At 37.4% G+C, this 22,253-nt stretch overlaps 2 protein-coding genes across 4 annotated transcripts; both read left to right on the top strand.

Moving 5' to 3' along the window:
- Window positions 1-11,150: 11,150 nt before the first annotated feature.
- Window positions 11,151-15,901, top strand: LOC121998117 (ASC1-like protein 3). Its single transcript, XM_042552872.1, has 6 exons — window positions 11,151-11,477; window positions 12,314-12,522; window positions 13,178-13,333; window positions 14,156-14,341; window positions 14,443-14,621; window positions 15,473-15,901. Exons 1-6 carry the CDS (start codon window positions 11,355-11,357, stop codon window positions 15,490-15,492), a joined length of 873 nt encoding a protein of 290 aa, XP_042408806.1. The 5' UTR covers window positions 11,151-11,354; the 3' UTR covers window positions 15,493-15,901.
- Window positions 15,902-16,536: 635 nt separating this feature from the next.
- On the top strand, window positions 16,537-21,327 carry LOC121998115 (D-aminoacyl-tRNA deacylase). Of its 3 annotated transcripts, none has more exons than XM_042552871.1 (8): window positions 16,537-16,693; window positions 16,755-16,846; window positions 19,074-19,140; window positions 19,253-19,283; window positions 19,378-19,518; window positions 20,793-20,818; window positions 20,897-20,952; window positions 21,077-21,327. In XM_042552871.1, exons 1-8 carry the CDS (start codon window positions 16,652-16,654, stop codon window positions 21,120-21,122), a joined length of 501 nt encoding a protein of 166 aa, XP_042408805.1. In that variant the 5' UTR covers window positions 16,537-16,651; the 3' UTR covers window positions 21,123-21,327. The 3 variants fall into 3 exon arrangements, with proteins under 3 accessions (XP_042408805.1, XP_042408803.1, XP_042408804.1); XM_042552870.1 differs by adding an exon at window positions 18,937-18,982 and having other exon boundaries at window positions 16,556-16,693; window positions 20,793-20,952; XM_042552869.1 differs by having other exon boundaries at window positions 20,793-20,952.
- Window positions 21,328-22,253: the final 926 nt, after the last annotated feature.

Raw genomic sequence — 22,253 nt, 5'->3', positions numbered from 1 at the left:
TAATTCTAGCCTTAGTTGCCATTTTTGATAATTTTGATCATTTTACCATAAATTCTATATTCCTAAGTGTAATAGACCTAAAATCATATACTAAAGATTTTTAGATCACTATGTGCCAATTAGATTGACCCTAGAAAACTCCTCAAATGTGGTTGGCACATCCTAATCACTTTAGGAATAATTTTTAATTTCATTTTCAAGGCTTGATTACACCTTGAAAATTCCTAAAATGCCACCTTTTGCCATGAGTAGGTTAACTACCTATCTAATTAAGGTTGACACACCCTAAACCATCTAGCGTGAAGGAATCACACTCCTAGGAACCCAATACCTATTTGAGCTCATTGGGTTCACTAAATATTCACTAGGGATGACTTCCCTAGCAACCCTCCTAATGACCCTCCTAGGCTTTAAAGCCTTGGTCATTTGGAACTCATCAAGATCAACTCTAGGGGTGACTCCCCTTGTGACCTTGGTGATGGTCTTCTTACCCCTAGGTGTTGTTCCATAATCGAATGGAACATTATGATAAGCGGGCTTGACCACTTGACACTTAGGTTTGTGACCCAAACCTCTCATATCCTTGGGCTTTGATTTTTGACCCTTAGACCCTAGAGTTGACTTCTCCAAATTCTTAAGAGCATTTTCTAAAGTGTCAAGTCTTGACCTCAAGACTTGATTTTCCTTCTTTAATACCTCAAGCTTTAATTTTCCATTTTTCTTTGAGGTATTCCTAGGCATATGTCTAGTTGTTTTGGGATTCCTATCTAGGTTTTCCTTAACCTTAGATGAGTTAACTCTAGGGTTGACATTTCTAGCATTGTCCTTATCTAGGCTAACATGTTTGGCACCTAAGCACATGTATCGGTTTCTATGGTTATCATGCTTATCACTATTGACAATTGCAATAAAACTACTAGCATGTGTCTTATTAGAATTGCAAGAATGTGCCTTAAAGGATACCTTAGGGTTTGCCTTAGCTCCCCCTATAGATGTGCTTGGTCTCTTGTCCTTGTGAGGTTGTCTCCCCCTTGGACATTGACTCCTATAATGTCCCCTTTGCTTGCATTAGAAGCACACCACGTGCTCCTTGCCCTTGCGTATCGGGACTCCGGCTTCCTTGACTTTTGGTGCCGGTGGAGTCTTCCTAATCCTCTTTGGACATTTACTTTTGTAATGCCCATATTCCCTACACTCAAAGCACATTATATGTAATTTACTTGAAATTAAGTTGCTTAAGTTACCTAGGGTTGAGGATGGATATAAGCTCTCTCCTTCATCCCTTCCGGAGGTAGAGGCTTCTTCTTCTTGCTCCAGTCTTGAAGAGAACTCTCCTCCTCTTCTTCCTTAGATGTTGAGTAACCCTCAACTTCTAATTCTATACCTCCATGATGTGAGCTACTTGGCTTACTTGACTCCTCTTCATGACTTGAATTGGAGCTCTCCTCATGGAACTTAGCCAAGTTGTTCCACAACTCCTTGGCATTGTTGTATCTACCTATCTTACACAAGATATCATTAGGTAATGAAAATTCAAAGATTTTCGTTACCTCGTCGTTGATTATGGATTGGTGGATTTGTTCCTTCGTCCACTTCTTCTTCTAGAGAGGTTCTCCTTCTTTATCCACCGGAGAAATAAAACCTACTTGTACACAATTCCAATTTACTAGGTTAGTCATAAGAAAATACTTCATTCTTACCTTCCAATACGCGAAGTCGTCGCGATAATAGAAGGGTGGAATCGTGACGTCTTCTCCAAGTTGATCCATTCTCTAGCTCGTGCTCCCCCGGGTGTTAATCCGACGAAGAGCGACCTGGCTCTGATACCACTTGTTAGGACCTTCGGACGCAGCTAGAGAGGGGGGTGTGAATAGCCGACCCCAAATTCTCGTTTCTTCCTACAATTTGAGTTAGCGCAGCGGAAATAAAAGATAGAAACGAAACGGGAGAATATCAAACCTCAAACGCGACGATATAACGAGGTTCGGAGATGATACTCCTACTCCTCGGCATTTCCGTAAGGTGGACGAATCCTATCAATCCGTCGGTGGATGAGACCCCGGAAAACTGGCTAATAAAAACTCCTTCTGGGTGGAGAAACCTTGCCACAATCTCTCTTGCAACAGCAAGATCAGAGTACAAGAAATACAGCAAGAAGCCAAGAACAATATGAATGTAAAAACACTAGTTTGCTTGCCTTCTCATCGACTGTTGATGAAGCAGCAACTTCACGGATGCCAACCACAGCAACAACTGATCAGTTGGAGACCCAGCCGAGGAAAGCTCACACGAAGCTTCAGTAATGGAGAGCTCAGCAAAGCTCAGATCGCAGGAGCAAAAAGAAGTCCACTTTTCGTCACCCTTTTTGTAGAGGCCTTCAACCTCGATTTATAACCTGAACCTGCGAAAAAGACAAAGAAGACACAGAAATCTAGCCGTTGTGACTCAACGGCTAGGCCTGGACCGATCAAGCTCCACCCTGATCGATCCAGGATGGATCTGATCGGTCAGGGGACCGATCAGGCCCTAGGCTGATCGGTCCCCAGACCGATCCCAACTCTCACAGAGAGTTGGTTGCCGAGCCCTGATCGGTCTGTGGACCGGTCAGGCCATAGGTGGATCGGTCCACCGACCGATCCCTCCTATTCCTTCTCCCAATCTGTTTGGTTACTGATCGGTCACCAGACCGATCAGATGACCCACAGTGAGAATCAGTGTATCACTGGATCGGTCAGCAGACCGATCCAGATACCCATAGTATCACTGGATCGGTCAGCAGACCGATCCAATTTCCCAGCCTTAAACCCTAAAGCCTTCCTGATCTAGAGAACGAGCTACCGAGCTCTCTCTGACCTAGTCTGGAGAATGAGCTACCGAGCCCTCTCCGACTTCCACGTCCGGTCCAGAGAACGAGCTACCGAGCCCTCTCTGACCTAGTCCGGAGAACGAGCTACCGAGCTCTCTCCGACTTCCACGTCCGATCCAGAGAACGAGCTACCGAGCCCTCTCTGACCTAGTCCGGAGAATGAGCTACCGAGCCCTCTCCGACTTCCACGTCCCATCCAGAGAACGAGCTACCGAGCCCTCTCTGACCTAGTCCGGAGAACGAGCTACCGAGCCCTCTTCGACTTCCACGTCCGGTCCAGAGAACGAGCTACCGAGCCCTCTCTGACTCCATCCAGTCCAGAAAACGAGCTACCGAGCCCTCTCTGACCTACCATGTCAAGCTTCCATACTTGGACTTTTCCCCGTGCCCAGCTCCCTGCTTGGACTCTTCCGTGCCAAGTCTCCCTGTTTGGACTTTTCCGTGCCAAGTCTCCATACTTGGACTTTTCCCGTGCCAAGCTCCCTGCTTGGACCTTTCCGTGTCAAGTCTCCATACTTAGACTTTTCCCGTGCCAAGCTCCCTGCTTGGACCTTTCCGTGCCAAGTCTCCATACTTGTACTTTTCCCGTGCCAAGCTCCCTGCTTGGACCTTTCCGTGCCAAGTCTCCATACTTGAACTTTTCCCGAATCAGGTCAACTCAAGTCGGGTCAACCAGGTCAACCTTGACCAAGGGTTGCACCCACGATCCCCCCAAGTTCCTATTCTTGTCAAACATCAAAATATAACTTCTCCATTCTTGTCAAACATCAAAATATACCTCGAGTCAAGTCAACTCGAGTCGGGTCACGCAGGTCAACCTTGACCTAAGGTTGCACCAACAGTTGTAAGCTCATCAAGAGGAATTGGTTTGATGCCATTGTCAACGATCAGTGCAGAGGACACTCAACCTATGCTGAATGGAGATCCCAAGAACTAAGTTCAAAGGGACAACTAATCTGCACTGACTAGACACAAGGGGAGCTCAATGAAACAGTGACTAGACCAGGATAAGTCGATGGGCTTTTAATGATCAAAATGAGTAGATGATAACTCTTGAGGGAACACCTATGTGAGAAAGAAGTAGGGCCGCTTCGAAGAGAATTAGAGACACAATTCTTAGAGCTTCTCACAGAACCAGGCATGTTTATGGCCAAGAACGAACACACTCATAAGAACAGAGTTATATCAGGGAGAGTCTTGGGTGAGATTTATCACTGCTTACACAAACGACAGTATAGTTCAAGGACATCGTGTCTACTATCAGCCAGTAAACAACCAGATCTTCATACGGGAAGGTTCAAAGGGTAAAACCTATCTATCCTATACTTGACTCAACTGTTGAATGTTATCACATACCCTGTTTTCCATTCACGTGGGAGGTTGTTGGAAATGTGAATGGAATAAAGAGGTGGAGACGAAAAGACTCTATTGTGCATGAGTTTAGTCCCACATTAGAAGTCTCTTGGCTTTATTGTTGGTTTAAATTATGACACATGCATTGTAAACATATGCATGGGGAGAGACTCTCTCACACGTGAGTGCGCAGGGGTGAGTGCAAATCCAGGGCTCGGATTGTACTGAACCAAGGTTAACTCGTGCGCGAGCACGACTTGCGCATGTCGAATGCAGGACTGGTGAGGTAAAATTTACCCAAAAGAATGAACCAACATATTGTCACTTGAATCTTGCTCAAGGGTGTAATGGAAGCATTAATGTGAATTAATGCTGATTCCATAACGTCTCGACATTAATGACGGCATTAAACTCATTAATGGTGATTTCGTAACGTCTCAGTATTAATGGCGACATTAATCTCATTAATAATGATTCTGTAATGTCTCGACATTAATGAAGACATTAAACTCATTAATGACGAAATTAAACTCAACATTAATGATCATAATTTGATCATTTATTGCAGGCAAGATGAGAGCTCCTATATAAGGAGGTTGGATCTTGAGCAAAGCGGAGAGAAAGCGAAAGCAAAGCGAAAGCGAAGCAAAAGTAAGAGAATTCCTCCACCTTCGTTCCCCGATTCTTTTATCTCAGTCGTGCATCCGCTCAACTAAACTACTTGTGATAGCACTCAGGTGCATTCTCAGTTCGCCACGAGCAACAGTGCTTGGTTGCGTTCGTGGTTTTGCCATTGTATCCTGGGAAACAGACGATCCGAGAAAACCTCGAAGCACAGTCGGAGGTGGGACAAATCTGTTTCAAGGAAACTGCGTCAATCGCAGGCCTCGGTCCGCTACTCTGTTTGTCCGCTCGGTTGGACTCTTCATCTGCTGGGTCGGTCACTCGTCCTTCTGATCTGCCCGACCGGTCTCCCGCTCTGTCTGTCTATCCTTCAGTCTGCTCGGACGCTTTGATTGCTCAAACTCTGAGGTCAGAAAACCAACCCCTGCTGACAGCCTGAGATTATCTGCTCAGGTCATCTTAACTGTGAGTTGAATTTAATTCGAGTATTTAGATTCAACTAATTTCCTATAAATCTCCGGCTACAATTGTTTGGTTTACAACATTACCTCCATTTTAAAAATTCATATAAATACATCATGATTAAATATCAAACCACGAATACCTAAATTACAATCCGAGTATCTTTTTACTGTACCATAACCTCGAGGTGAAATTATTTTTAAAATATAATTATTATTTATGTTTTTAATTGAGACTGCTTAAGAAATGGTATTTTAAAATATAATAATTATTATTTAACGTTTTTAAATAAAATATATTAAGAATTTCTGAAATTAAATATATCAAGTGACCAAAAGCTCGATATAATTTCATGTTATTTTAACATATGTGTCTCCAGCTAAACTCCCTAGCTCGATCATGGGTTTTCAAGAAGATACTAAGCCCTTTCGATACCTCCAGTAGCGGAGCAATTACGAATTTTGGACTATAGCCCACCTCTTGATTATTTAATCCAGGGGATCAATTGTTGGTCAAAACGTACTTTTGCTTAGGTGGGGAAGGCATAACTTATCACTTGGTGTTTTAGGGAGTGGAATGTTTTTTACTAACTATTTTATTTTTGTATATATTGATCCTGTCCGAAAGTTGAATCAATGGGTGCTGGGCATGTGGCGCTCTCCAAGCTGCTGACGTAGATCTTCGGTTGATTGCAAGGTGCTCCGACGAACCTGCACAGAAGTCGGGCCGGGATGGGGTTCCCGGCGACGACCCTCCGACGCTCAAGTCAGGCAGACGAAAAACAAGAGGGTGACTTCCAAGATTAGAGAATTCATACCTCCGGTGAAGTCCAAGGACTCTTATATAGAGCTATGGGAGCTTGGTGCACACAAACCGAGGTGTGCATGTGTCATACACCATACCGCAGCATGGGCTTGTCAGAAGAGCATGTCTGACGCCATACTGCTACAGTCTGAGCATCTCCTTGATGGGACTGCAGAACCTTTTGCCGTACGATACTGAGTATGATCTGGTCTTCGAACATGCCTGTTGTCAGCAACAGGGGTTACTAAGATGGCGTACCCGCTGTCCCATACTCTGTGACTTCTTCCCGGATCGGCCATCAAGTCGTTCGGCCAGACTATTCGCCTTTGGTCTGGCGTCGGTGGTCGTCCGTCCGGGATGGTTCAGAATCGCCGCCCGCTCGGCTCTTGTAGCCGGACACCCTGGCCGAGCGGGAAACCGCTCGGCCTTTACTCTTAATTTGCAATGCGGCCGAGCGGACTTTCCGCTCAGCCATATGATCTTTTTCCCTTATTGGAAATTTGGGCTCGCGGCCAGATGGTTGTTTTCTCGAATGAAGGTCCTTGCCTAGTGATCAGCATGCCCCGCTTGCTCGTCGAGACCCCTTTGACTGTTGACCTCCACGCGTCATTGACCTTACCCTCATGAGGGTCCCCCGGCCTTGTTACCGGATCATATATATATATATATATATATATATATATATATATATATATATATATATATAATCTTGAATACTATAACTCAATAGAGAAGTTTGAACTCTAAAGCGAAGCTTTTATTTACTTAAATTTATTATAACACAACTCTTAAATTCTAAAATATTAAATTTTAAATCCATATAATATATCCAATGAATATTTAAGATTATTATTCTTGAACATATAAACCAAAAGAAAAATCTAAATCCTAAAATAAAAAATTTATTAATTCAAATTCATTGTAACATAATTTCTAAATTTTATAATTTTAAATCCTAAATATATTATATTTAAACCCTAAATATATTATATAAGACGTTTGGATATTCAGGTGCCTCATCGATATTAAAAAAAAATCCCGCAGTATTATGCGGCGTACACAATCCGCAGCACAGCGACGTCTGTATATATAGAGAGAGAGATATAAATTCTAATCATTTCTATATAAAAATCGTTTCAGAATTATTTTAATTATTTTTAGATCATATACCATATATTTTTAATCGGGTAAATTTAGGTGTGATCCAATTAGGAGTGTAATCAAGCCGAGTTGAGCCGAACTTTTGGATGTTTGAGTTTGACTCATTTATAATCGAGCTGAGCTCGAGCTTTATTTAACGAATATATTCATACCTCACGAGCTTATTCGAGCTTTTATCAAGTCCAAACGAGCTTAATAAATATAAATTATAAATTTAAATATTCATTAAAAACTAAATTATATATTTTTAAAAAATTATAATATTCTGGTTAAAATTTATAATTTTATTCTAATAAATAGATTCAATATATTTGTCTATATTTTTCATAAGTAGAGTATAAAATCTATAAATTCAATATCAAAATTATTATTATTTTATTTAAAAGTTGATTTATGAGTTTAACGAACATGTTCACGAGCTAACGAGCCGAATATTGCGAAGCTCGAGCTTGGTTTGTTTATCTTAACGAACCTCATTAAACGAGCTCAAACGAACTTTTATCGAATCGAACTTCGAATAGCTCACGAGCGGCTTGACTCATTTACACTCCTAGATCCAATATTTTTTTATTGAAAAAACTAGCTTTTCTTAAAAAAAAAAAAAAAAAGGAAAAGAAAAGAAAGAAAAGTATTACGGCAATTTACCAAAGGACGCACGTGGAAATCTAAATTTACCAAAAGACATACACTACTTTGGTATTTACCAAAGAGCGTATTGTTTTAAATGCATTTCCTATTTTACCCTCCTCATAATTTGACTTTTTCTACTGTTTTTTTTATTCACTATATTTCTCTCTCTTCTCTGTCGGCAGAAGATAGGAATAATATTAGTCAATTTTTAATCACATTTTAATACATTTGAAAAAGTTAAAATAAATAATGGACACCATATTTGGACTCCTTGTAATTTTAGAAATCCACAGGAACTGAAATGGGTGCAATCGGAGCTTTCTAAGTCGATCAGTGAGTTTCGGTCAAAACCCACTGATGGACCTGGAGAGCTCCGATTGCACTCATTTCAGTTTCTATGGATTTCTAAAATTGCAAGGAGTGCAAATATGGTGTACATTATTTTATTTTGACTTTTTATAGATGTTAACAAGCAAAATCAAAGAATCGGCATAAAAGCTCACGTTGAGCCTGATATCATTCCATATCAGGGCCACGTTGGGCCTGATTTGAGTCCATATCAGGCCCAATGTGGGTTTTTTTGCCGATTCTTTAATTTTGCTTGTTAATATATATAAAAAGCCAAAATAAATTATGTACACCATATTTGTACTCCTTGTAATTTTAGAAATCCATAGAAATTGAAATGATTGCAATCGGAGCTCTCTAGGTCCATCAGTGGGTTTTGACCGAAACCCACTTATCGACCTAGAAGGCTCCGATTGCACCCATTTCAGTTCATGTGGATTTCTAAAATTGCAAGAAGTCCAAATATGGTGTCCATTATTATTTTTGGCATTCCTAGTTGTGGAACAAAGGTTTTGAAAAACCCTAAATCTCTCTTCTTTTTTTTTTTGTTTAGGCCTGATATAAAGAGATATCATGCCCACGTTGGGCCTGATATCTCTTCATATCAGGCCCAATGTGGGCCTGATATGGGAGATATCAGGCCCAATGTGGGTCTGATATGAGAGATATCAGGCCTAGTAAAAATAAAAAATAAAAAAAAGAAATAAAGAGAGATTTAGGGTTTTCAAAACCTCTGGTCCACCACTAGGAGTGCCAAAAATAATAATGGACACCATATTTTAACTCCTTGCAATTTTAGAAATTCATAGAAACTGAAATAGGTGCAATCGGAGCTTTCTAGGTCGATCAGTGGGTTTCGGTCAAAACCCACTGATGAACCTAGAGAGCTCCGATTGCACCCATTTCAGTTTCTATGGATTTCTAAAATTGCAAGAAGTTCAAATATGGTGTCCATTATTTATTTTGGCTTTTTATAGATGTTAACAAGCAAAATTAAAGAATCGACAAAAAAGTCCACATTGAGCCTGATATGGACTTAAATCAGGCCCAACGTGGGCCTGATATGGAATGATATCAGGCCCAAGTTGGGCCTGATATGATTCCATATCAGGCCCAACGTGGGCTTTTATGCCGATTCTTTGATTTTGCTTGTTAACATCTATAAAAAGCCAAAATAAATAATATACACCATATTTGAACTCCTTGCAATTTTAGAAATCCATAGAAACTGAAATGAGTGCAATCGGAGCTCTCTAGGTCCATCAGTGGATTTTGACCGAAACTCACTGATCGACTTAGAAAGCTCCGATTGCACTCATTTCAGTTTCTGTGAATTTCTAAAATTGCAAGGAGTCCAAATATGGTGTCCATTATTATTTTTGGCATTCCTAGTGGTGGACAAGAGGTTTTGAAAACCCCTAAATCTCTCTTTCTTTTTTTTTTCCTTTTTTTTTTGTTTAGGCCTGATGTGAAGAGATATCATGCCCACGTTAGGCCTGATATCTCTTCATATCAGGCCCAATGTGGGCCTGATATGGGAGATATCAGGCCTAGTAACAACAAAAAATAAAAAAATAAAGAAAATAAAGAGAGATTTAGGGTTTTCAAAATCTCTGATCCACCACTAGGAGTGCCAAAAATAATAATGGATACCATATTTTAACTCCTTGAAATTTTAGAAATTCATAGAAATTGAAATGGGTGCAATCAGAGCTTTATAGGTCGATCAGTGGGTTTCGGTCAAAACCCACTTATGGACCTAGAGAGCTCCGATTGCACCCATTTCAGTTTCTATGGATTTTTAAAATTACAAGGAGTTCAAATATGATGTCCATTATTTATTTTGGCTTTTTATAGATGTTAACAAATAAAATTAAAGAATCGGCAAAAAAGTCTACATTGGGCCTGATTTGAGTCCATATCAGGCCCAATGTGGACTTTTTTGTCGATTCTTTAATTTTATTTGTTAACATCTATAAAAAATCAAAATAAATAATGTACACCATATTTGAACTCCTTGCAATTTTAGAAATCCATAGAAACTGAAATGAGTGCAATCGGAGCTCTCTAGGTCCATCAGTGGGTTTTGACCGAAACCCACTGATCGACCTAGAAAACTTTGATTGCACTCATTTCAGTTCCCGTGGATTTCTAAAATTGCAAGGAGTCTAAATATGGTGTCCATTATTTATTTTGAGTTCTTCAAATGTATTAAAATGTGATTAAAAATTGACTAATATTATTCCTATCTTCTGCCGATAGAGAAGAGAGAAGAGAGAAGAGAGAGAAATATAGTGAAGAAAAGAAAAACAGTAGAAAAAATTAAATTATCATGAGGGTAAAATAGGAAATGCATTTAAAAAAGTGCATTCTTTGGTAAATACCAAAGTAGTGTACGGCCTTTTGGTAAATTTAGATTTCCACTTGTGTGTCCTTTGGTAAATTGTTCCACGGTGGAAAAGTTTCCGTCGTTTACTTCATTAAAATTTTCCGAAGGAAAAGTAACGCAATCCATCAGCGGATAATTTTGGAGCCAAAATTGATCACCTCAAAATCGGACGGAAAGCAGCGGATGGAAAAAAAATGATGCATGTACCCCTTTTGCATTCACAAAATTACATTATATACAAAAAAAAATGACGCATGTAGCCTTTTTAACTCACAAAATTACATTATGTACCAAAAAAATGACGCATGCACCCTTTTTTATTTACAAAATTACATCACAAGTATTCACTTTCCTCTATCAAGGTAAACAAGTGTGCAAAGGAAAAGATTTCTTCACCCTTTCTTTTCTCTTCCTCTAAAGATAACTTTCTATCGTTGATTTCTTTCTTTTCCTCTTCCCCACTCCAGAGTAAACATAGCCTAAAAGTATTTGTTTCGTGTTCCACTTGTGCTCTTCGTCGTTGCCTATTCCATTTCTAACACAGAGAACAACCAAATCGAGCTCCATCAATTCTATTTCTCCGAGATCGCTCTTGCCAGCCGTTCCTCGCCGTCCTCTTCGAATCGAACCTCTCGACGCGGATCTCCGTCTGCTCAGTAACCGAGGCCGATCGGAGCAGAACTGCCGTACGCTTTGAACGTGCTGAGTCCCGCCGGAATGGATCTGACCGTTTTAAGGAGCGGCGTCGGCGGTCCGGCGCCGGACAATCTCGTGCTCATCCTCGTTTTCGCATTCGGATCATTCCTCGCTCGCCTATTGCTCGACCGACTCGTCTACAAGGTTCGGATCTTTGGCTCTCTTCTACTTTTGCCTGCGCATTTGGTCGGTGATCTGTCGTGCGTTGTGTGTCACGTGGCTGTCGAATTTTAGATCAGCTGAGAAAAACGTGCCTCTGGATTGTGTAGAATTAATTAATAAAGAAAGTAAAACAAAGCAAAATTGAACAACTAATCATATTGATGGTATTCAATCACTAAATAAATTTGGCGAAACTGTTCCAAGTATCAGAATTTGCTCGCTTGGATCAATCTTCACATATATCGAGGATTACTTATATATAACCCTTTGAAGGAATTTTCTAAGATGGCATTGTAGTCAATCTCTAAGTTCTTGTTTACTACGAAATGATCTCATCTGAAGCGAATCTGTTAAGTGACTTCTTCTTTTGTTGAAAACATCTTCTTTTCATGGTTACCTAAGTCTTACAAAAACAATCCTTTTTATATCACTTTTTTTATTCTATTTATGATACAAATGTTTCCAAAAATATATCTAGTAATCAGCATGTCATAAAAATGTTCTTGGAGTGGTTCCGCTAATCGTGTGAGACTTGACCTGATGATGAGCCCTTTTTAATTTGATACTAGTTTAGAGTTTCTTCAAGTGTTGCAGATTTGCTGGCCTACATCTTTTTGGAACTATAGACTTTTTAAACTTCTCAAAGGAACATTTTATTGGCTATTCTATAAAAAAAATTGTTTATAACATCTTATTTGCGCTTTATACTAGGTTTTTACTTGATTTTGTACAACAATTGAAATTTATTTATTTATCAAGTTACAGTTAAATTATGTTCATAGGTTTGTAAACTTACAGATGCAATTGTTTATTTTCAGCCTTGTTCTATGAAATTATTAAGATATAAAGTTGTTCCTATGGTGAACGATGAGGCTCATTGGACAAAAATTGCAAAGTCTTGCGAGTCAATGTGGAAGCTGACATATTATGCTATTGTTCAAATATGGGTAATTTCAATTATCAAGCAGGAGCCTTGGTCATTAAATTCAAAGGAATACTTCAAGGGGTGGCCAAATCAAGAATTGAAGTGAGTGCATAATGGCGAGCATGATCGTTCAAGTATGCTTGTTTCACATATTATTTATGATTCTTATCTAGATATTAGTTAGACTACAACTTGTACATTTTAGCATAGCTATCGGGCTTCATTGAGTTAACTCTTTAATTTGGCTTAAGCATTTTTTGACCAATGGCCGGACCTATTTAGTAGATTAGTTCTCTTAGCATCAAGTACTGGGATAACTATATAAATTGTATAATTTAATTTTTACAATTTATTTATTAGTATGCTACAATTTCTCAAAAAGCATTAGTGGCTTAGGCAGAATTTGACTACAATAAGCATCATATTCTGCAGCATGAAGTTGTACCATGAAAGTTAATAGTCTATGGAACTGTTCTAACTCCTTTTATTGTCAACTATTACAAGTAATTTTGAGTCTGAAATGAAGTAGGATAGCTTCTCATTTGCAACTGCCTTTACATAGTTCGTAATTTTATAATTTTTACATTTTCAATATATTCAATTTTACTATCTCAAATATAATGCACTGATGTGTGGGACATAGATGTATTAAGCTTCTTGTCTCAACCTTTCATGAGTTAATATAATTGATCATTTAGGTCCCACATTATTTGTATTTACTACTAAACTTTGTTCTTTCTTAACCTTATTATGTCAGGTCTTCCTTGATGCTTTTCTTCATGTGCCAATGTGGATTTTACACTTACAGTATTGTTGCTCTCTATGCTTGGGATATCCGCAGAAAAGATTTTTCAATTACGATGTCTCATCACATAATAACCTCGATTTTGATTGGGTTTTCCTACATTACCAGGTATGTAAAAGGAAGTTTATGACCTTGATGTTATGCATCACTACTAATGATTATATGTTTGTACTAATCATGTTTGCTATACATAAAAAAATCTAGTACTTCGGATGGCGAAGGTGTGTAACCTATATGCTAAGACGTTCATTTTGTTTAATAAAGAAATCAAAGTATCCTTGTTGAATGTATCTAATCTCTTGACATCGGAACATATCCAATGGTTTATAGAGGAACTTTCTGGTATGCTGATTGGGCAAGACTGTTCTTATTTTCATGTTTCAGGAAGTTTTGTCTTTTACTGCACCCTTAATGTATGCATGTACTAGTTCAATGATTGTTAACATTTATACATAATGATCGCTAGCCATGTAATCTATTTGTTTTTCTGACCCTTGACTGGAGCAAACTTAAATGAATATTAAAAGATTTATCATTCATTGTTCTTTGAAACATTTGTATGCCACTACCTCTGCCACTATGTTGGTGGTGCATTTCAGGCATAATTTCTATTGGTTTGTATCAGTTATCTGATTCCAGTATATATATATATATATATATTATTTTTAACTAAAATTTGAGTTGGGTAAGGTTTTATATAAACACCAAAAACCCGGACTAGGAAAATAGACATTTTTGGGACAAAAGTTGGGTTTTATTTCAAACTCTGAAATTTGGATTATTTGAGATACTATAGCCCATATACTTTGTTTCCTTGAAAATTGAGATAGCTGAGAATTCTTCCTTTTTATGACTTGAGTGACTCGCATACATTTTCTCAGTCTTTGTACTTTAATTACAGTAATATAGAGACAGAATCTACCTTTGCAGGTTTTTCCGAATCGGAACTCTAATTCTTGCTCTTCATGATACAAGTGACGTGTTTATGGAGTCAGCTAAGTTGTTCAAATATTCAGGAATGGAAATGGCAGCTAGCTTGTTCTTTGGACTTTTTGCTATATCATGGCTTCTTCTGAGACTAATATACTTTCCATTCTGGATAATCAAGTCCTCAAGGTTGTCTGCTGCACCAAGTGTGCTTTTCAGTTTTTCTTTTCTTTTCATTTCGCAATCTCCCTCTTTGATTGTTCTGATTATTGTTCTGTTTCCATTTTCAGCTATGAGTCTTTTGAATCATTGTCATGGATGAATCAATTCCCTACCATGTTGTATTATATGTTCAACACAATGCTGATTACCCTACTCATCTTCCACGCATACTGGGGGAAACTAATATTTGCAATGATTATGAAACAGATGAGCAATAGAGGTCAAGTGGGGGAGGACATTCGGTCAGGTGATTACATTACTTTTGTGTTTATTTGGTAGAACTTTAAAACTTAATGATTGCTCGCTGAACCAACATAGAAAATCACATTTGTTACCATAAGAGTTACTATATGAAACTGATCAGGGAAACATTTTCTTTTATATTTAACCCAACTACATAACTTACACTTTATCAACCTCGTATCAGCTTAGGCTTGCTAAGCAATGTTCCATCTTTAGAATCCAAAGACGCGCATGTGCTGTAAAATCTCTGTAAATTTACAACAATACAATGTAGGAATGTTCCAGAGAAGAAACTTTTTTGAAAATTTTCCCCTTCCTTTCTAACTAGATATACTTGTATGTAGGTGTGGACTAGTTGAGCCGAACTTGACTATGTTCAAGCTTGTTGGATTATCTTATCAATCTTGAAAACATGTTCAAGCTTGTTTGTCAAAAAGCTTGATGAGCACAAGCAAAACTTTGACTTTTCACCTAGCTCAACAATTGACATTGATCCAATGAATGAAACTGATAATATTTTCTCATTTTCAACAAATAATTTAAAACTATAAATTTGCAAAATATTGAATAACTATTAGATGTAAATAGTATTATAAACATGTCTATTATATTCTATATATTACTAAAAGAATTAACATGATCGTAACTGAGCCTTATATAAATTTGTAAACAAATTTTGTTCTTCAATTATTCATGAGTGTTTTACATGGAAGTTAACCGACCCAACTCACTAGCATTTAAATGTAATAAGCTCTAGTCAAGTTGTTTGTCAAGCATTCACAAATATTTTGTTTCATTAGTAGCCCTACTTGTTCACAAAGTCTCAATACTAATGCCTATTCAATCTAACTTCAGATTCCGAAGACGAAGGATGAACTCTGTCTAACTTTGCAACGAAGGGGGAAAAAAGTGAAGTTACTCAGCTAACTACACTGCAGAATGTTAGACATTCATCTTTGAGTCACGATCAAGTGAAGATAAGTTCCATAGCTTCTACTTCACTATGGATATATGTGATGAAGAAATAGCCTCAATTTGGAATGATGCAATCAGAAGTAGGATTTGGTATATACGTAAGATATTGTAGATTTTTCTTAGTTGCTTTGTAATATCTTGGTTTGCACAGTCGCAATCCATTTTGTTGCATTGGGCCAGACATATAAAGGTTTCCTTTCATACAAAGTTCCTTTGTTTTGAGACAAGTTGTAGGCGTCTCTGCCTTAATTCTCTAAACAGATTAATCAATTAGAGAAATTGATTTGAGAAGCTCATATCTTTACATAATATTGGCTATTGTTTTGCAATGCATTCTTGGCTGTGATGTCCATAATATTGGCTATTGTTTTGCAATGCATTCTTGGCTATGTGATGTCCATGTAAAGGTAAACTAAATTCCTTACGTGTGCTTTAAGATGTTCATGTACGGTCTGTGAGCCGACCCACAAGTTACAATTCACCATGAATTCTCTTCTTTCTGTTTTTTTTTTACAAAACTTTGTTGATTTCAATACAAATCTTCAAAAACTGTTTTATGAATCCTTATTTTATATTTTTCAGATTTTACATTCTGGAATTATGATTTATGTTGTAGATCAGTGAAAACATTATTTTGTTTTATGTTCAAATCGACACTGATAATTTTATGGGAAAATTATAAGCTTATAATTTTTTTAATATCAAAAAAATGATCATCAATAATTAATGAAGAAAAAGTGACTTCGCCCTTCATCTGCGGCGAGATGAAAAGGTAAATCAGGATGGTCTTGTAGATGGGAAGGCATTTAATCTTTAGTTCAGCTACGACCTAGTAAGAGGACATTTAAATTCTCAGTTTAAATTGTTTTGGTTCGATTTAATTTGTCGATTTTGGATTATGAATATCCAACGGCTCCAGCGGATGTAAAGAGAAGATACCGGTCTAATTCATTTTGGTTCGGCTTCGGGTTCATTTCAATTGGATCGGCTTCCTTTTCCATTACTACTACAACTGCTTTCATTTGAGGCAGAGCAGATTCCGGCGGGCGAGGTCGAGACATGAGGGCGGTGGTGCAGCGAGTCCTCTCGGCCAGAGTCGAGGTTAGTTTTCCCCGTCGATCTATGGAAGATTTCTCTTCCCAACGGTCTACTTTGTGTGCAGGTGGAGGACCGCGTGGTGTCGGAGATCGGTCCCGGCCTACTCGTCCTCGTTGGCGTCCACGAATCCGACACCGATGCAGATGCCGAATACATGTACGCTTGCCTACTTCTTTGATCTTTCGTTTGTTTACTTCCTCTCTCTTCTAGTTGTTGGATTCTGTTTTCTTGACTTGTGCCATGCACCATTCATTTGTCATATTTACTGGGATTTCCATGTAGATCCAAACTTTTTCATGTTCAATTGAGACGGTTACACATTAACGATTTTTGATTGAGTTTATGACTTGTAGAAGAGCAATTTCCGTATGAAATGGAGCATGTGAAAATTGATTTGAAGTCGTTGACATTTCATAATGGAAGACATTTATGTAGGATTAGTGATGGTGCGTGTTACAAGTGGTTTTATTCTTTACAGTTTATTGCTTGAGAATTAATAGAATAAGGATGATACTGGTAATGTGTCATCCCAAAGAAGTCAAAATAAGAACCAAGGAAACTAATCTATAGGGTTGGGCTAAAGTAAAACGTGCCTTATCTGATAGTGCAACTAGAGGAAACAGTGTGTAAGGCTAGATTCACTATGGAGTTGTTAATGTAGACGAACGATTTCCTTCTCTAGGAGAACTATGTATCCATGCTTGTTGGATGTCATGTCATTCCCATGGGACTGAGGATGTGTAAGATGCAAGGTTACAAGAGTTGTCAACGCCCCTATCAACAATAAGAAAATGAGGAGGTTCTTAAAAGATCCATCATATGTTACATGTGAATTATTGAAAGCCCAACCACACAAATCTGCGAAAATCTAAATGCAGCATTCCATGTGAATTATTGAAAGCCCAACTACACAAATCTGCGAAAATCTAAATGCAGCATTCCATGTGAATTATTGAAAGCCCAACTACACAAATCTGCGAAAATGTAAATGCAGCATTCCAATCCAACGGATCTCACTATCAAAGGAAGGTGGGTGAAGAATCCTGGGCGACTTGACAAATCACACCAAGTTAGAACGGGCAACCATACTAGTGGCATGACATCACAAGGCATGTGATGTGTACTTAAGTCAGCATGGGATAGTGTAAGACAAATTCCCTTACACCTTGCACAAGAGGGTATGATGTAGTGGGAAGTGTGTTAAAAGTGCTTAATGCTTATGGTATCCAAACTTCATTGGCAACCCAATATTTTCGCCCTCCCCCCAAATTTTCATACTAGACTTAGGGTCGATTTAGAGAGCTTGATATTCCTATGAATCTCATTCCTAGAAAAAATGGAAATATTCCTAGGATTATTTCTCCAAGGAAAGGTTAACACAACCATGTCTTGACACAGAGAGAAATGGTAAAATATCTAATTGTTTTGCGTATGTTTGACAAATACTAAAACATCCTCTCCATAACATGCAAAGCTAAATATGTAATAGCATCTAGTTACATAAAGAAAGCCACCTAAATGGTAATATCTTTCTAATAGGAAACTACACAAACCAACCTTCATTTGGCTTGTATGCTTAAATTGATTTGAAATAGTATTTTACCCTTTTTTATTGCTTAAATGTAGCCATCCAGTTAAACCTACCTGCATCATTCCAATCAGGATTCTAGAATTCTTAGTGCAACTGTTTAACTACATGATCATCTACATCCAGCCTTGATGGTTTATGGCACCACCACATCATGCTTTGAACTATTCTGCCCTGTTTGCCATAACTTAGCCAAGGGTACTTGATGTTCCTTCTCCTCCTCACCCACATACGACTCTGAGGAAGACCTGACATCAAGATAGCTTTCAGACAAAGGTGCCAGCTTTACAAAAAAAAAAAAAAAAAAAAACTCAGTTTGTGCTACTTTATTAGCATATCACTCCTTTCGTCTCTAGCTGGACCTGGACGGGCTGGAGTAGATGGTCCAAGCCTAAATAACTGATTTAACCGTTTCTTTTCTTAGTTAGTGACACTGCCAGTGCCACGAATAAATTTGCTGCTTTTAGAACATGGTAAAGCTGATTAGTTGACAACTTATCCTAAAACCTCGTCCAATGAAATATAATTATGCAATTTATAGTCAGATTTAAGTAGCTCTTGTGCTGTATACTACTAGTTTTTTACATTCTTTCCTATCTTACCTTCAGATTCATTTGCAACAAATGAAATAATTATTTTTTTCTGTTTTCTAAACCAGATCTGGTATTGATGGGTTCTTACAAACAACTTCATCTTCTTTATGGGTTAGATATAAACAAATGCATGCAAGGGAAGATATAATGTTCACTATTAAAGTAATATGTAACATTTAAGCATCCTTTTTTGCAATTCCAGCTGCAGGAAGGTCTTAAATATGAGGCTGTTTCCGAATTTAGACACTGGGAAAGGGTGGGATCTGAGTGTAAGCATTTCCGGCAAAAATAAACTGCAATCATCCTGCCTTGAAAAAAAAAAGCCAGAACTATAGATTAAAATTTGTTCTAAATGTTATCTTTCTTTTAAATCTATGGCAGGTTAAACAGTGTAATTTTGGAGTACTGTTGGGTATATCTTGCAAATCCATGTTTCCTCGATTGAGAGTCAAATTTCATATGCTGTATAGTTCTTGATGAGCTATCTCTATTGTTGCTTCTTTCAGTGAGTCAGTTCACCCTATATGGAATTTTAAAGGGTAATAAACCAGATTTTCATGTTGCTATGCCACCACACAAAGCAAAGCCTTTTTATGAGTCACTTGTTGAAAAATTTCGCAAGGCATACACTTCAGATGCAGTTAAAGGTATGAATCATATCTGATTTGATAAGACACTCATTATGGTCTCTCTACCATGATACATCCGCTGTGAGATGTACAGATAAGGTGCTAGAGCAGCATATTTCTTCTCCAATAATTGTATAGTCATTGATGAAATGCATCTATGAATCACAACTGCTATACCTTTCGTTTTTTGCCAATTTTTTTCTCTGAAACACACAAGTACTTGCAAATTTTTGTTTAGTTATGTGTAATGTTATCATTCCATGGTTCCTGATGTATTAATAAGTTCCAGCATCCTATGGCATCACTTTCAGACATTTGGATAAATAGAACAAATAATTTGTTTCTGCATGTTTCCATCTTCTCAGGTTCAAAATTTATACTTAATAGTTGAATGGATGAAGATCAAGATTTGGCATTATAAAGAAATCAGCCTCCTTAGTTGAAAAATGTCTTCGTTTTCTTTATTCTTTGCTCAAGAAGTTGAGGTGGTAGAAAGTTGGATTCCTATTCATTCTTCTTGAAGTGAAAACCATACAAATAATAAACTGAGTGATCACTTTTGTTTGGATTATCAAATGGAGCTGTGACGTGATACAACTTAATTAGGTAGATATAACATCTTAACTCTAGTTTCAAATGCCTTCTGGTGTTACCATCACATATCTCCTCTTTCATCTAGTAATTGAAAATTTGGTAGTATTTAACCTAATATATGTTTTTGATGCTAGCAATTGTTACCCTTCAATTTTTTAGCACATCAAATCCTCATCATTATACATATCCATTGCCACCATGAGATGCCCAATTTGTCTGATGGAAACACAATGAATTACATATCATATTCTTGCCGATTTCTAGTAAGATCTAGTTCTCTAGATCTGATTATCCCCTTCATTGGTTCTGTGAATTGTAAGATTAACTTAAACATGCTTTTGTATGTGTTCATACGTAGATAACTAAATTTATATATTTTCAGAAATACTACTTGGCTTTTATTTATTTATTTTCCCCCAGCTTAATTAAATCATATCAATTTAAAAGTAATGTTTTCTGCCATAATGGGTTTCTGAGAATAATAACTATATCTGATCTCCATAAAGGTCCTGATCATTTTGAATTTTCTATTTTTGGATCAAAACTTAATTCCATGATATTTCTATAACATCCATTTTTGTTCTTCTTAAGAGGCTCCTAAGATAGTTTGGTTGATCATGATTTATTTCTCATCTTTCCTTAGTTATCATGATAATTATGCTCACTATATCCTTATCATGCTATCTCAATTTGTGCAGATGGTGTTTTTGGAGCAATGATGAAGGTCAGTTCAGGCAAAGGAATTGTGATACTTCATGTGCTAGTCTCCCATTACTGTTGCCTCTTTCTTGAACTCATGCAGGTTAATTTGGTAAATGATGGTCCAGTCACAATGCAACTTGATTCATCACAATCACGGTAAGTACATTCCAGTGAAAAAAAAATCAACAAAATTTACGACATCTATTTTTTTTTTTCTTTTTTGACATCCTTGATTTAACTTTATTCTGCTCTTGGAATGGAACATTTTGATCGATCTCAGCGTTGGCGCTTCACTGGAAGATGTCGAACAAGATCTACCATTGTGAAAAATGAGCAGGCCTGTCTTCAAACATGCCAATTCAGACTCCCATTCATTCTATCCAAAAATTCCTTTTCTCCATCAAGCTGTTTCACTAAACAGCTTGATAAACTGTATTTTGTATCAAAATTATGTCAAATATCATCTAAGTTAATTTTTGATGTAATTCCGATCAAGATTTTCAATTTCATATTCTTGCAGACTTGTTTTAATATCTGAATGCCTTAGTATTATCTAGGACAATTTCAATAAAAGTTTGATATGAAATATGACTTTTCAAGCTGTTTAGTTTTTTGAAATAGTTTGATAGCTTGATGAATTTTCAATTTCATATACTTGACCATTCGTCTTAATATTTCAATGCACAAGTATTTAAAAGGACATTTCCAGTAAATTTTTGATATGGAATATGATTCATCTAGCTGTTTAATGAAATCATTTTGACAAAGAAAGTGTTCCGGTACCGTGGGTTAGAAGGAACATAATTAGGATATTTTCAAATATGATGACTGAACTTAAAATTCTTTGTTGCAATGTGGCCTGCTGTTCTAAGTGTTCGTATTTGATAACAAGTGTCAAGCCAAATCCAAGCAAGTAACAAAACTAAGTGCAATTCATATGCATAAAATTATCAATAGTTTGATAATAATTTATTTTTTTCATAACAAATGTGTTAATGTTTGATCAACCTATGAAGCAAAAATTGTGATTTCGCTCCCCTTAGCGGTCCTCATTGTTGGTCTCGTAGTAAGATAAAGAGAGATAAATTACATATCGAGTGACCTCTTATACGGGAGGACATTTATTCTCAAGGAAATGAGTCTCGTGAGAATTTATCTCTTTACCAAATGAAGCAACTCTATCATCTAAGTATTGACTTGACTATACCATGGAGACAATGTCTGATCAACCTATTAGAGTAGAAAGGTGAAGCCATATCTTAACGACCCTTTAAGGATGGATCCACGTTCTCTAAAACGGGGCAATCATGAATTACATTTGTCCTAGCACAGTGCCTATTTATATGAAAAAATTAGACATCCAATGAAATATTTTATCCTCACTGAGAATTGATCCTAAAATATGTAATCAACCTAGAAAGTTCAAGGTGGAGTGGAAGGTGAAAAGAGGAGTATTT

This window comes from Zingiber officinale, chromosome 6A, assembly GCF_018446385.1.
Source record: "Zingiber officinale cultivar Zhangliang chromosome 6A, Zo_v1.1, whole genome shotgun sequence".
NCBI classification, from domain to species: Eukaryota; Viridiplantae; Streptophyta; class Magnoliopsida; order Zingiberales; family Zingiberaceae; genus Zingiber; species Zingiber officinale.
The sequence above is the reverse complement of the archived record's forward strand: the minus strand, read 5'-3'. Positions and strand labels throughout refer to the sequence as shown.

What these genes read in the sequence shown, in the direction of transcription:
- LOC121998117 (XM_042552872.1), top strand. Translation starts at nt 11,355, where the DNA reads ATGGATCTGACCGTTTTAAGGAGCGGCGTCGGCGGTCCGGCGCCGGAC. An exon ending in TGGCCAAATCAAGAATTGAA is followed by an intron (nt 12,523 to 13,177) that starts GTGAGTGCATAA and finishes TTATTATGTCAG; the next exon opens with GTCTTCCTTGATGCTTTTCT. An exon ending in TGGATAATCAAGTCCTCAAG is followed by an intron (nt 14,342 to 14,442) that starts GTTGTCTGCTGC and finishes TTCCATTTTCAG; the next exon opens with CTATGAGTCTTTTGAATCAT.
- LOC121998115 (XM_042552869.1), top strand. Translation starts at nt 16,652, where the DNA reads ATGAGGGCGGTGGTGCAGCGAGTCCTCTCGGCCAGAGTCGAG. An exon ending in GATGCAGATGCCGAATACAT is followed by an intron (nt 16,847 to 19,073) that starts GTACGCTTGCCT and finishes TTGCAATTCCAG; the next exon opens with CTGCAGGAAGGTCTTAAATA. An exon ending in CACTTCAGATGCAGTTAAAG is followed by an intron (nt 19,519 to 20,792) that starts GTATGAATCATA and finishes CAATTTGTGCAG; the next exon opens with ATGGTGTTTTTGGAGCAATG.